This window comes from Carcharhinus amblyrhynchos, chromosome 13, assembly GCF_965287045.1.
Source record: "Carcharhinus amblyrhynchos chromosome 13, sCarAmb.v2.hapA, whole genome shotgun sequence".
Taxonomy (NCBI): Eukaryota; Metazoa; Chordata; class Chondrichthyes; order Carcharhiniformes; family Carcharhinidae; genus Carcharhinus; species Carcharhinus amblyrhynchos.
Genome location: NC_137336.1, coordinates 11,566,661 through 11,581,795, shown reverse-complemented (window position 1 = coordinate 11,581,795; position 15,135 = coordinate 11,566,661). Strand labels below are relative to the sequence as shown.

Genomic DNA, 15,135 nt, shown 5'->3' with positions numbered 1-15,135 from the left:
GCGGCGCTCCCTCCGTACTGACCCTCCAACCCCGCGGCGCTCCCTCCGTACTGACCCTCTGGCCCTGCGGCGCTCCCTCCGTACTGACCCTCCGCCCCTGCGGCGCTTCCTCTGCCAGTCAAATGATAAAAATTGATCCCTGAGAGTCATTGTCTTTCCATGGGATGAATCATTCCTCCGGACAGCAGAGGGCAGTGCCTCCAGATTCTACATCGGTGTGTATGAACAGAGCAGTGAGTGAAAAAGAGAGCGAATCTGTGCTTTAATGGAATTTAGACAAATACAAACATATTAGCTGCAGTAGGTTTTGCTCAAAGAATGAACATAGGGGAGGGGAAAGAAGATTGCATTTCACTGAACAATGGGCAATATTGCCTTTATTTTGAGACAGAATTGTTTCCTTTAAGGTTACAACGAAGCACCAATTTCCAGCATTTGATAAATCCCAGTATGACTGTAACTGCAAATCTCACACGCACCAGGCCAACAGGGCTTTTTATCTGGACCCTGCACTTGGGTTTTTGTCCTAATCTTCTGCAGGTTAACCACAAACCCAGTGCCCCATTGAGTTGGCCCGGGGGGGTGCCCCTGGAATCCTGCACCCATTTAAGGACAGTCTCAGGGTCAGGAGCCCATGCTTGTGGAACCTGACTTTACAGCCAGGTGAACACAGCACAAACATTCAGCCAGTTCGCGCACACAACGTCCGTAAGGGTAAGAGCGACTTTCTTCTGGCACGACAATCACTTTGATTCCCAGTGTGCCCATTGAACCCACCATGCTGCAGTCAGGTGTCCACACTGTTTCCCCTCCACTCGCCTCCAGCTCATACTCTCATGTTAGAAATACCTCAAGGAACCTGTGAACAGGCAATGACTGAAGCAGTTACTCGAAGCCACAGATTCTCAAACAGGGTAACATCAACCCCCAGGAGGAGGGGGAGAGAATTGGGGTGGGATGGGATTGCTGTGGCAAGGTTAGCAGAGAAGAAGAGGGGGTGGGGGTGGATGAGGACACGTAGATTCCTCTTCTCAAATCCAAAGCATCATCAGCAAGTTGGTCACTCCAGGGCAGCGCTGCCTCCCGCGTGATATGTAACACCGAGAGTGCGATGTTCAGTGTTTGACACTCAGGGAGCAAATCGAAACGGAAATATGAACCGGGAAACACTCGCCCGGCACACGGCTCCTTACCGCTTGGCATGTGCGGGGTCTTCGAAAGGTGGGAGTGGGAAATAAGAAGGACAACTATCTCCGGAGGCAAGGAAATGAGGAAAATCAGGATGTAACATTTCACTGAGGGGATGTGGAATGCACAAGATTGTAAAAGGATTAAAGCAAATTCTTTAAGTCAACACACATCTGTGCAAATTCATTCCCTGAAGTCATGGGCACCAATCATTCCAGTACTTACTCACCAGATACAATCTGCATCTATAATCCTACTATGGTTGAAGGGGAGAGACTGGAATGAGAATTTCTCATACCCACGAGTAACTATACTGAAATCCTACCAGCTCTATCAATACCATCTTTTTCTCAGTCTGCTCAGTCAGTGAAACCATGTCTATGTCATATCGTCAATGATGGCGCACATGGCTGCATCTTTATCACTAACTTGCTCATTCTTCGACAAAGTCTCCACCTCAGTTTCTGCCTGCCCACAGGCAACCCGTTCATCCACGTCCATGGGCTCGGCCTTCACCTTGGCCAACAGGCCCCCGGCCTCGGGCAGGTCGTCGGGCAGCGAGGACAGGCTGCTCTGGATCAGCTCCACCACCCGGTCCAGGTGCTTCTGGAAGCGCTCGGCCGTCTCCAGTCGCTGCCTCTTCTGCACCTCCATCATGACGCGCAGGGTCTCCCTGGCCTGGTGGGGGCGGTACTCATTAATCAGGTGATGCATGTGAACAAAGAGGAGTTTGAGATCCTCCAGCTTCTCCTCCCGTTTGATGCTGCCGGGGCTTTTGATCAAGATGTCCAGGAGGTCCAGGAAATTCACCAGGATGGACATGTTGAGCTTCTTAAGCTCTTTCTTGTGGTCGAACTGCGAGGGGTGCAGCCTCTCAATGCCCTGGCCCTCCAGAGGGCGGATTATCAAATCGTCACACTGGAACTGGTTGCCAAACATGGTGTAGCTGTCCCTGATGGGAGGTGGGGGCTTAGGGGCAAAGCCTTTGCGGACATTGTCATCTGTGTACTCCTTGTAGTACTGCGCCGGAGGCAGGGGCAACGCACTCACCTGCTGTGGCTCACCCATTGCACTCAATGGAAGTGGAACTACAAGAAACAAAAAGTGGAATGAGCTGAAGGCTGTTGCTTCATTGCTTACCCAAGGCCAGGCTGATGTTTCACTGTCCATCCCCTCGTTCAGAGAAACCGGTGAATGTTTCCATTTTAAAATTCTGATCTTCGCTTTTAAATTCCTCCTTGACATTCCCCTCGTCTATTTCTGTAAACTCCTCCAGCCCTAAAAGATCTCTGCATTCCTCCAATTCTCAACTCTTTTCATCCCCAATTTTCACTGGTGGTCATACCTACCCTGAATGCTAACATTTCCATCCTAAACCTGTCTTTCTCCTTAAGGATATTTCTTTAAATCTCTCTCTCATTGATTCAATATCTCTTTGTATGGTTCAGTGTCAAATTTTGTCTGATAGCCTCCCCTATGTACTGAGTTGTTTTAGGCACCATATAATTTTTATTTTTATTAGTGTCACAAGTAGGTTTACATTAACACTGCAATGAAATTACTGTGAAAAATCCCTAGTCGTCACATTCTGGGTACACTGAGGGAGAATTTAGAATGGCCAATGCACCTAACCAGCACATCTTTCGGACTGTGGGAGGAAACCAGAACACCCGGAGGAAACCCACGCAGATGCAGGGAGAACGTGCAGACTCCACACAGACAGTGACCCAAGCCAGAAATTGAACCCGGGTCCTTGGTGCTGTGAGGCAGCAGTGCTAACCACTGTGATGCTCTTCCTTGTTGCAGTGTTGAGCTTTCCTCCTGAACCTCTGCCATGTGTGTACGGCTCTGTTATTCTGTCTAGTGACTTTGAATCGAGTGACTTACTGGGTCACTCATACTAATGTGGAACAGAAATTATAACAGACTGATCTGCACAATGCAAAGTTTAAATCTCACCATGCAGCTTGGGAATTTGAATTGTTTAATAAAAATAATTGGATACCAGGAGCCGCACAGTATGTAAGACTCCAAAGCTGTCAGATTCTCAGAAAAATCCAACTGGTTTCTTCGTCTAAGCCCCTATTACTTCCAGACTTTGACTATTTTACTGCACTCCTGGCTGTCCTCCCAGCTTGCAATCTCCAAAAACTCTGCTGCCCATGTCAGAACTCACTCCCAGTCTGGGTTCACATGTCACCTCCTGTGCTCTTTGGCCTACACTGGTTCTTGGGCCACTAGTGCCTCATTAAGATTTTCGCTCCTGCGTTCAAATCCCTCCTTAGGCCTGTCCCGCCCCATCTCTGTAATCTCCTCCAGCCTTGTAATTCTTGGAAACCTCTGTGCTCCTCTAATTCCAGCCTCATGAACAGCCCCAGTTTAATTTCATCGCTGTTGGTGGCCAGGTCCTAAGTCCAAAGCCAGAACTAGCGGATTCTGATGAAGGGGCAGCAATCTGAAACGTTAACTCTCTATACATGCTGCCAGAACTGCTGAGTATTTCCAACATTCTCAACAAATGTATTTCAGACTTGCAGCTTCCTCAGAATTCTGCCTTTCTCCGATGCTCCAAATTTCCCTCCCTAAACCTCTCGCTTCTCGTTTAAGATGTTGCTTAAATCTCATTGCCCACATTTTTGGTCACCTAATACCTCCCCATGTGGCTCAGTGTTAATCTGTTTGATAATTAGTCCTGTAAAGCTCTTTGGAAGGTTTTCCTAATGCTGCAATAAATGCAAGTGGTTATCGTTACACCAAAAGGGCAGGAAACAGCATCCTTTCCAGTCTGGGCCCACATTACTCCAGCCCACACCAATGTGTTAACAGTCATTGAGTCATAGAGGTTTACAGCATGGAAACAAGCCCTTCGCTCAACTTGTTAACACTGCCCTTTTTTAAAACCACTAAACAAGTCTCAATTGCCCTCATTTGGCCCATATCCCTGTATCCCCATCTTGCCCATGTCTGAATGCTTTTAAAAGGCAGCACGGTGGCACAGTGGTTAGCACAACTGCCTCACAATGCCAGGGATCCAGGTTCAATTCTGGCCTCAGGTCATAGAGGTTTACAGCATGGAAACAGGCCCTTCGGCCCAACTTGTCCATGCCACCCCTATGGGACAGCACAATGGCCCAGTGGTTAGCACCGCTGCCTCACAGTACCAGGGACATGGGTTCAATTCCAGCCTCGGGTCACTGTCTGTGTGGAGTTTGCACATTCTCCTATGTCCGTGTGGGTTTTCTCCAGCTGTTCCAGTTTCCTCCCACAGTCCAAAGGTGTGCGGGTTAGGTTGATTGGCCATGCTAAATTGACCCTAGTGTCAAGGGGAATTAGCAGGGTAAATATGTAGGGTTACAGCAATAGGGCCTGGATGGGATTGTGGTCAGTGCAAATTCAATGGGCCAAATGCTGTTTTTCTGCACTGTAGGGATTCTATGAAAAGACAAAATTGTACCCGTCTCAACTACTACCTCTGGCAGCTTATTCCAGACACTCACTACCTTCTGTGTGAAAAAAAGTGCCCCTCTGGACCCTTTTGTATCTCTTTCCTCTTACTTTAAACTTATGCCCTCTAGTTTTAGACTCCCCTACCTTTGGGAAAAGATATTGACTATCTAGCTGATCTATGCCCCCATTATTTTATAGACCTCTATAAGATCACCCCTAAGCCTCCAACATTCCAGAGAAAGAAGTCCCAGTCTATCCAGCGTCTCCTTATAACTCAAAGCATCATATCCCAGTAACATACTAGTAAATCTTTTCTGCACTCTTTCTAGTTTAATAATACCCTTTCTCTAATAGAGTGACCAGAACTGTACACAGTATTCCAAGTGTGGCCTTACTAATGTCTTGTACAACTTCAAAAAGACTGGGGAAGAGGGTTAATTAATGACGCCCCCCCCAAAAATCTTTGGTGGCGTCTGTGAAGATAGTCCAGCAAGGCACAAAGTTGTTTCAAACCACCACCAGGCAACTCGAGGTTGGACAAGAAACATCAGCCTGTCTGCAACTGGAAGAAAAAATCCCAGCAAATGTAGACCCATGTCAGTAGGAATGTTCTCAGCCAAACATTAAAGTTAAAAGCTCCTATTCAACATTGTTCAACTTCCCCAATCCCACAGACATTTAAATTGCAACCCACCCCAAACCCAGACAGTGAGACTGAACTCCTCAGATGGGGGGGATTATTATAATCCACTTCTTAATCAGCCCCCAATAGAGGAATTAAACCAAATCCTTTCCCCCTGTGGGGAATAACTGCCACCACACACACAAATTAACACTGTCCCCCACCCCACCCCACCAAAGACAAGACAAGGATGCTCAAACCCACTGTGCCCAGGCTGGGGTGTAAGATGCCCCAACTGAGGGAGGACAAATTGCCCCCACATAGGCAGGGGAACAAACCCTGCCAAATACAGGAGGGTAAATAACCTCCCCACATCAAAGATATTAACCCCCAACCAGCCCCAGGGGGCATTTACCCTCCCCTCCAGACCCAAGGACAATTACCCCCCACCAAAACCCAAGGACAATTACCCCCCCAACCCAGACCCAAGGGGCAATTACCCCCCAACCCAGACCCAAGGGGCAATTACCCCCCAACCCAGACCCAAGGGGCAATTACCCTCCACCCAGACCCAAGGGGCAATTACCCTCCACCCAGACCCACGGGGCAATTACCCCCAACAAAACCCAAGGGGCAATTACCCCCCACCCAAACCCAAGGGGCAATTACCCCTCACCCAAACCCAAGGGGCAATTACCCCCCACCCAGACCCAAGGCCAATTATCTTCCCCCACCAGACCCAAGGGGCAATTATCCCCCTACCCAGGGGGCAATTAAACCCCCACGCAGACGGGGGCAGACATGAACCCGGGGATGTTGCGGTGATTTTCCCCGCGGCACTGAGCTGCGGCCCGGGAGCGTCACCTGGACTTGGAACGGGTAACCAAAACCGAAACCCGAAGCTCAGACCCTAGACCCAGGCCCCCCGGACACTCAGGCCCCAGGCCCGAGCCACATCCTCGGCCTCTCCTACTCACCGCGCCGCCGAAGCCCGGCTCCAGATAGCCTGTCCTCCTATTGGCCGTCAGGTAGGTGATTGACGGCCAGGTTCAGCAATCGATTGGACGAAAGCCCTGCCAATCGCGGCATCGTCATAGATCCCGCCCACAGGCCAGGGGGGCGGGGCGGGGCTATAGTGCAGACATGCGCACTGGATACCACACAACTCTTAAAGGCACAGCTTCCAAAGATCACATCTGAATTTGATTTGATTTAATTTGTTTTATTATTGTCGCGTGTATTTGTGTACAGTGAAAAGTATTGTTTCTTGAGCACTATACTGACAAAGCATACTGTTCATAGAGAAAGAAACGAGAGCATGCAGAATGTAGTGTTACAGTCATAGCTAGACGTACAAAAGATAGGAGCAGGAGGAGGCTATTTGGCCCTTCGAACCTGCTCCACAATTCATCATGATCATGGTTGATCATCCAACTCAATAGCTTAATCCTGCTTTCTCCCCATAGCTTCTCCACCTCTTCCTAAGGTGTAGAGAGAGATCACTGAACCATCACTGAATCCCTGACTGTTAACATCCTTGGGGTGACCGTTGACCAGAAACTCAACTGGAGGGAGGTCTTGCTGCAGCTGTATAGGGCATTGGTGAGGCCGCAGCTGGAGTACTGTGTGCAGTTTTGGGCGCCACACCTGTGCAAGGATATTTTGGCCCTGGAGGGAGTGCAGAGGAGGTTTACTAGGCTGATACCGGAGTTGAGGGGGTTGAGCTATGAGGAGAGGCTGAATAAACTAGGCTTGTACTCGTTAAAGTTTAGAAGAATGAGGGGAGATCTCATTGAGACGTATAAGATGATGAATGGGATGGATAGGATAGAGGTGGAGAGACTCTTCCCGCTCAAAAAAGACAGTAGGACTAGGGGGCACAGCCTCAAGATAAAGGGGAGGCAGTTTAGAACGGAGTTGAGGAGGAACTTCTTCACTCAAAGGGTGGTGAATCTCTGGAATTCTCTGCCCGTTGAAGTGGTGGAGGCTGCCTCGCTAAATATTTTTAAGAAGCGGATTGATGGGTTTTTGATAAGAGAGGGGATTAAGGGTTATGGGGAGAGGGCGGGAAAGTGGAACTGAGCCACAACAGATCAGCCATGATCTTATTGAATGGCGGGGCAGGCTCGAAGGGCTAGATGGCCTACTCCTGCTCCTATTTCTTATGTTCTTATGTTCTTATGTTCTTGCCACATAAGCACAGTGGGTACAAGAGCTGGAGATACTGTGGCTGGCGATACTGCAGTGAGTAACTCACCTCCTGATTCCCAAAGCCTGCCCACCACCTACAAGGCAAAGGTCAAGAGTGTGATGGAATACTCCCCACTTGCCTGGATGGATGCAGCTCTAACAACACTCAAGAAGCTCAACACCATGCAGGATAAAGCAGTCCACTTGATTGGCACCCCATCCACAAACATCCACTCCCTCCACCATCAGCGCTCAGTAGCAGCAGTGTGCACTATCTATAAAATGCACTGCAGCAATTCACCAAAGATCCTTGGACAGCACCTTCCAAAAGCACAACCACTTCCATCTAGAAGGGCAAGAGCAGCAGATACATGGGAACACACCATCTGCAAGTTCCCCTCCAAGCCACTCACTCACCGGGGGCTCTCTGTAAATACTGACACACCCCGTGAGGACCCCCTGTAAATACTGACACACTCCACCTGGACCCCCCTGTAAATACTGACACACTCCCCGGGGATCCCCTGTAAATACTGTCACACTCCCTGGGGACACCCCCCCCTCCGTAAATACTGACATTGCAGAAACCAACATGGACAAAATGGGCCAAATGGCCTCCTTCTGTTTCATAACCATTTTACATTAGTGCTTTTTCTTTCATCTCAGTTTGACCCTCTCTCGGGAGAATTTGTCACTATAAGAATGGCACCAGTACGGGAGGCCACGGACACACAGCCTATTTCATTCTGTATATACAATGAATGGGGGTGGGTAATAAACTTTTACCAAACTGGGCAGGGTTACTGTGAGTGTGTCTTTAATTTTGCTTATGGATTTGAGCACGCACCCAGGGAATCAGTCCCAGCAGCAGGTTGACTAATAGACATTCCTGCTGACAAGATTTCATTCAAATCACCATCATCGAAAAGGCTTCACAGCCACTGACATATTTTTGAAGTGCATTCACTATTGTAATGTAGGGAAGGTGGCAGGAAATTTTCCCTGCTGCCATCAGACTTTTGAATGGACCTACCTTGCACTAAGTTGATCTTTCTCTACACCCTAGCTCTGACTGTAACACTATATTCTGCACTCTCTCCTTTCCTTCTCTATGAACAATATGCTGCGTCTCTATAGCGCGCAAGAAACAATACTTTTCACTGTTACATAAGAACATAAGAAATAGGAGCAGGAGTAGGCCATCTAGCCCTTCGAGCCTGCCCCGCCATTCAATAAGATCGTGGCTGATCTGAAGTGGCTCAGTTCCACTTTCCCGCTTTCTCCCCATAACCCTTAATCCCCTCGCCTACCAAAAACCTATCTACCCGTGTCTTAAATATAGTTAGCGAGGTAGCCTCCACCACTTCAACGGGCAGAGAATTCCAGAGATTCACCACCCTTTGAGTGAAGAAGTTCCTCCTCAACTCTGTTCTAAACTGCCCCCCCCTTATCTTGAGGCTGTGCCCTCTAGTCCTGCTGTCCTTTCTGAGAGGGAAGAACCTCTCCACCTCTACCATATCCATCCCTTTCATCATCTTATACGTCTCAATAAGATCCCCCCTCATCCTTCTAAACTCCAACGAGTACAGACCCAGTCTATTCAGCCTCTCCTCATAACTCAACCCCCTCAACTCCGGTATCAGCCTAGTGAACCTCCTCTGCACTCCCTCCAAGGCCAAAATATCCTTGCGCAGGTGCGGCGACCAAAACTGCACACAGTACTCCAGCTGCGGCCTCACCAATGCCCTATACAGCTGCAGCAAGACCTCCCTACTTTTATATTCAATCCCCCTCGCTATGGAGGCCAGCATCCCATTCGCCTTCCTGACCACCTGTTTGTCAACACATGTGTCAATAATAAATTAAATCCAATCAATATGTGCACAGCAAGATCCCAGCAACAGTAATATGACAATGGCCTTGTAAATACTTTTTTAAACCATCTTATTTTAGTGGTGTTGTTTGGGGAGGGGGGTACATGTTGGGCTCAGGTCACCGGTGAGAGAAAGGTGCCTGGGTGTGGTTAGGTCAGCATGGGCATGATGGACCAAATGGCCCCTTCTCTGTGGTTCTAACTCCATTGCTCTTTTGCTGGTGCTGTACAATGTTCCACCTCCAGGGGGCAGGCAAAAAGCTCTAAAACTTTACTAAATTAAAAAACATAAAATTTAACATCCCTTTTCTTTAATGGAACATGATTAGTATCTGTGACTTTTTTTATACTCAGGATCAAACACGGATCATTCTGTGAAATATAAACAATTATACAGCGATAGATAATGATTGAACAAAAGAATCCCAGCAGTTCCAGCACTGTAACCTGATTGAATCACAATTGCTGAAGGTTTATTGAAACAGGAATGTAGCAATGGGCTTTTCATTGAGCCGGAAGTGATTGAGTGAATTCAGCATTAATTAAACTGCAAAACGTTTATCGCTGCGAGCAGGGTTCGAACCTGCGCGGGGAGACCCCATTGGATTTCAAGTCCAACGCCTTAACCACTCGGCCATCACAGCACACAGGCAACAACCGGCATCGGCTTTACATCCGCGCACTGGCGGGGCGGGGCTCGGACTCCTATGGGCGGAGCTGAGCCTGTGAGTGACAGGGCGCAGGGAAGGAGGCGAGAGGGGGCGGAGCTGAGCCTTTGGCGAACAGGACAGGAGAGGGCGGGGCCAGAACTCTGATTGACGGGGCCGGAGAGAGAGAGAGAGAGAGAGCAGGGCGAAGGGGCGGGGCGTGCCTTTGATTGACATGCCCGGGGAGGGGCGGGGTTTGGGCTTTGATTGACATGACGCACACGGCGTGTTCTGGTAACGCTCCCGGAAAAGCCAGACTTGCATTCCTGTAGCGCCTCTTCTTCAAATGAGTTGCTTTTTATTGAACTCAAACTGGCAACGTATCATCCGTGGACTTTAACACAAAAGAATTGATTGCCAGAAGGCGTTTGATAAGGTGCCTCACAAGAGGTTATTGCAGAAGGTCAGGGGACATGGAGTTGGGGGTAGGGTGTTAGCGTGGATAGAGGATTGGTTGTCAAATAGGAGGTAGAGAGTGGGGGTCAATGGGTGCTATTCGGATTGGCGGATGGTGACTAGTGGAGTGCCCCAGGGGTCGGTGCTGGGGCCTCAGCTATTTACCATTTATATAGATGATCTGGAGGAGGGAACCGAGTGCAGGGTGTCGAAATTTGCTGATGACATCAAGATTGGGGGAACGGCAAATTGCGCGGAGGGTGTGGAAAGTCTGCAGAAGGATCTAGATAGGCTGGGCGAATGGGCCAGGAACTGGCAAATGGAATTTAATGTTGGCAAGTGTGAGGTTGTCTACTTTGGTAGGAATAATGGTAGGAAGGACTATTACTTACATGGCGAAAAACTGCAGCATGCGACGGTGCAGAGGGACCTCGGGGTCCTTGTGCACGAGTCGCAAAAACCCAGCCTGCAGGTGCAGCAGGTGGTCAGGAAGGCTAATGGGATGCTGGCCTTCATAGCGCGGGGGATTGAATATAAAAGTAGGGAGGTCTTGCTGCAGCTGTACAGGGCACTGGTGAGGCCGCACCTGGAATACTGTGTGCAGTTTTGGTCGCCGCACTTACGCAAGGATATTTTGGCCTTGGAGGGAGTGCAGAGGAGGTTTACTAGGCTGATACCGGAGTTGAGGGGGTTGAACTATGAGGAGAGGCTGAATAAACTAGGCTTGTACTTGTTAGAGTTTAGAAGAATGAGGGGAGATCTCATTGAGACGTATAAGATGATGAATGGGATGGATAGGATGGAGGTGGAGAGGCTCTTCTCGCTCAGAAAGGACAGTAGGACTAGAGGGCACAGCCTCAAGATAAAGGGGGGACGGTTTAGAACGGAGTTGAGGAGGAACTTCTTCACTCAAAGGGTGGTGAATCTCTGGAATTCTCTGCCCGTTGAAGTGGTGGAGGCTGTCTCGCTAAATATTTTTAAGACGCGGGTTGATAGGTTTTTGATAGGCAAGGGGATTAAGGGTTATGGGGAGAGGGCGGGAATGTGGAACTGAGACATGACAGATCAGCCATGATCTTATTGAATGGCGGGGCAGGCTCAAGGGGCTAGATGGCCTACTCCTGCTCCTATTTCTTATGTTCTTATGTCGCAAACCTTTCAGTTTTATTCTGTAAATGAAGGAAACCTGCACAGTAAGATTGGTGGCATAATGGACAGTGAAGAAGGTTATCTCCAATTGTAATGGGATCTTGATCAATTGGGCCAGTGGGCTGACGAATGGCAGATGGAGTTTAATTTAGACAAATGCAAGGTGATGCAATTTGGTAGAGTGAACCAGGGCAGGACTTACTCAGTTAATGGTAGGGCGTTGGGGAGAGTTACAGAACAAAGAGATATAGGGGGTACAGGTTCATAGCTCCTTGAAAGTGGAGTCTTCCCAAAGATAGGGGAGTCTAAAACTAGAGGGCATAGGTTTAAGGTGAGAGGGAAGAGATACAAAAGTGTCCAGAGGGGCAATTGTTTCACATAGAGGGTGGTGAGTGTCTGGGAGAAGCTGCCAGAGGTAGTAGTAGAGGCGGGTACAATTTTGTCTTTTAAAAAGCATTTAGATAGTTACATGGGGACAATGGGTATAGAGGGATATGGGCCAAATGTAGGCAATTGGGATTAGCTTAGGGGTTTTAAAAAAGGAAGGGTGGCATGAACAATTTGGGCTGAAGGGCCTGTTTCCATGCTGTAAATCTCTGTGACTCTATTTTGTATTGTAATGATCTGGATACTGCAATGTTAATTATTGTGTAATCGTTTTATTATTTTATACCCTAGTTTTAACGCAATGATTGTCGATAACTAATTTGGTGGCAGAATTAAAGGTCATGGAGATAAGGCAGGAAAGTGGACCTCGTGAGTGTTAGATCAGCCAAGATCTTATTATGCAACAGTATATTTCTTTCTCCCCTATGTGTAATTATGGAATCATACAGTGCAGAAGAGGCCCTCTGGCCCATCAAGTCTGCACCAGCCCATTAGAAACACCTGAATTCCCACTTAATCCCATCTACCAGCACTTGGCCCATAGCCCTGAATGTTATGACGTGCCAAGTGCTCACGCAGGTACTTCTTAAAGGATTTGATGCAACCTGCCTCCACCACCCTTCCAGGCAGCACATTCCAGACCCTCACCACCTTCTGGGTAAAAAAGATTTTCCTCACACCTTCCCTAAACCTCCCGCCCCTCGCCTTGAATTCTATGAACAGTATGGTTTGTCTGTACAGCTCACAAGAAACAATACTTTTCACTGTAACCAATACATGTGATAATAATAAATCAGTTAAAATTAAAATTAAATGGCGGAACAGGGCTGAATGACCTCCTCCTGTTCCTATTTCTTTTGGTCATATGTTATGAATTATGATTACTTGTTTTACTTCCACATCATCAACAGTTGCCATATAATAGTTTATGAATAAACCAGTAATCTTCCTATATCTGTAACCTTCAGAAGTTCAAAGATACTTTTCAAAGCTTTGTCATATTATGTTTTATACAACTCCTATAAAGTACCTTGTGATGATTTAATTTTTTTGCAGTTTCATAGAAATATAAGTTGTTGTTCTATTCAATCTTGTCAGAAGGAACAACCATTTGTTATTATACAGCGCCTTTAACTTTGCAAAAACCTTCCAAGGCATCCTAGGGGCCGTCAGTCGGACAAAACTTGACACTGAACCATGAGTGAGGAGTTGCTTAGAACGGCGGGGAGTTTTAGAGAGGGAATTTCAAGAGCTGTGAGCCTGCGGGATGTGGAGGTGCCGGCGTTGAACTGGGGTACACACAGTAAGAAGTCTCACAACACCAGGTTAAAGTCCAACAGGTTTATTTGGTCGCAAAAGCCACTAGCTTTCAGAGTGCTTGCTGCCCCTTTGTCAGGCGAGCGGGAGTTCTATTCACAGGCAGGGCATGTAAAGACACAAACTCAATGTACAAAAAGCCCAGAGGCACAGCCGCCAATGAATGTCAGAGTGTTTAAAATGAAGGAAGCTCAAAAAACTGGAACTGAGATTGTGTAGATTTTGCAGGGCTGGAGATGGTTCAGGGGTGGGTGGAGACGATCATGCCATAAATATGCAATAATCCCCATTATTTGAAAGTTAACATCAGAAAATCAGAAGTAGGAGGGGAGGAGAGGCTATTTGGCCCTTCTAACCTGCTCCACCATTCAATAAGATCATGGTTGATCTGACTGTGGCCTTAACTCCAATTTCCCACTTGCCCCCCCCCCATCTGACCCTTGACCCTTCCCTCCCTTGTCAGTTAAATTGACCTAACTCAGTCTTGAATATATCCAGCCACCCAGCCTGCGCTGCACTCTGGGATAGAGAATTACAAAGATGAATGACCTCTCAAGAAGAAATTCCTCCCCATTTCTGTAAGGCCCCTCATTTTGAAACTGTGCTTCACAGTTCAAGATCCCCTTCGAGGGGAACCACCCTCTCAGTTCTCAATTCTGATTCTTCAACTATGTGACACTGCCTTTAGACTGAAAGTTGTAAATAAAAGCTAGAAACTCCATTTCCTCCCAACTGATTAATTTTTCATTATCTGCTTCCTGTTGGAAAGAGACTCCTTTCTGAGCAGTTGATTTTCCCGATAAGGTTTTATTCCCAACAATAAAACTGTCCAATCCATATCAAGTTCTTCATGGATTGGTGATGAGTTGCACAATGCATTTTATTTGTTGCAGAGGGCAGCAGAATAGAATTGAATGGAAACAGAATGTCCCAAAACTCTTTAGTCACTGCAGGACTTTGAAAGTGCCGTCACTGTTACAATATTTAGCTTACTTTGAAAAGTTCATTTATCAGTGTCACAAGTAGGCTTAATTAACACTGCAATGAAGTTACTGTGAAAATCCCCTAATCGCCACATTCTGGCCCCTTTTTTTGGGTACAAGGTGGCACGGTACCTCACACTGCCAGGGACCCAGATTTGATTCTCGGCTTGGGTCACTGTCTGTGTGGAATCTGCACGTTCTCCCCATCTCTGCGTAGGTTTCCTCTGGGTGCTCTGGTTTCCTCCCACAGTCTGAAAGATGTGCTGGTTAGGTGCATTGGCCGTGCCAAATTCTCCCTCAGTGTACTCGAGCAGGTGCTGGAGTGTGACGACTAGGAGATTTCCACAGCAACTTCACTGCAGTGTTAATGTAAGCCTATTTGTGACATTAATAAATAAACTTTTACTTTACTAAGGGAGAATTTAGCATGCCTAACCAGCGCGTCTTTCGGAGACGTGAGAGAAAACCAGAGCAGACACGGAGAGAACATGCAGATTCCGCACAGACAGTGACCCAAGACAGGAATTGAACCCAGGTCCTGGCCCCGTGAGGCAGCAGTGCTAACCGCTATGCTACCGTGCCACCCAGCAGGTGTTGCAGCAGCCAACTTACACACAGCAACATCCCACAAATAACATTGTTACCCTGACCAGATAACGATGTCAAGTGGGGGATAAATATTGTCATGGGGATCCCACCTCGGAAGGCAGATAGGGCCTCAGAGTAACATGTAGAAGGTGGTTTCGCTGACTTTGCAGCCTTCCCTCAGGACTGCCCCTCCCACAGTACAACACTCTCTCAATACTATCCCTCCTATAGCTCAGCAACCCCTTAGTACAGCCCCTACAACAGTGCAGAACTCCCTTAGCACTGACT

The 15,135-nt window shown here is 47.8% G+C and overlaps 1 protein-coding gene and 1 non-coding gene across 2 annotated transcripts; both read right to left on the bottom strand.

Annotated features, from left to right (window-relative positions):
• Positions 1-245: 245 nt before the first annotated feature.
• med7 (mediator complex subunit 7) lies at positions 246-6,292 on the bottom strand. Its single transcript, XM_080201040.1, has 2 exons — positions 6,235-6,292; positions 246-2,276 (listed from the first exon to the last, which is right to left on the bottom strand). The coding sequence occupies exon 2, from the start codon at positions 2,254-2,256 to the stop codon at positions 1,567-1,569; it is 690 nt and encodes a 229-aa protein (XP_080057166.1). The 5' UTR covers positions 2,257-2,276; positions 6,235-6,292; the 3' UTR covers positions 246-1,566.
• Positions 6,293-9,882: 3,590 nt separating this feature from the next.
• Positions 9,883-9,964, bottom strand: trnas-uga (transfer RNA serine (anticodon UGA)). Its single transcript has one exon. It is a non-coding gene; the product is annotated as a tRNA-Ser (tRNA).
• Between the last annotated feature and the right edge of the window lie 5,171 nt (positions 9,965-15,135).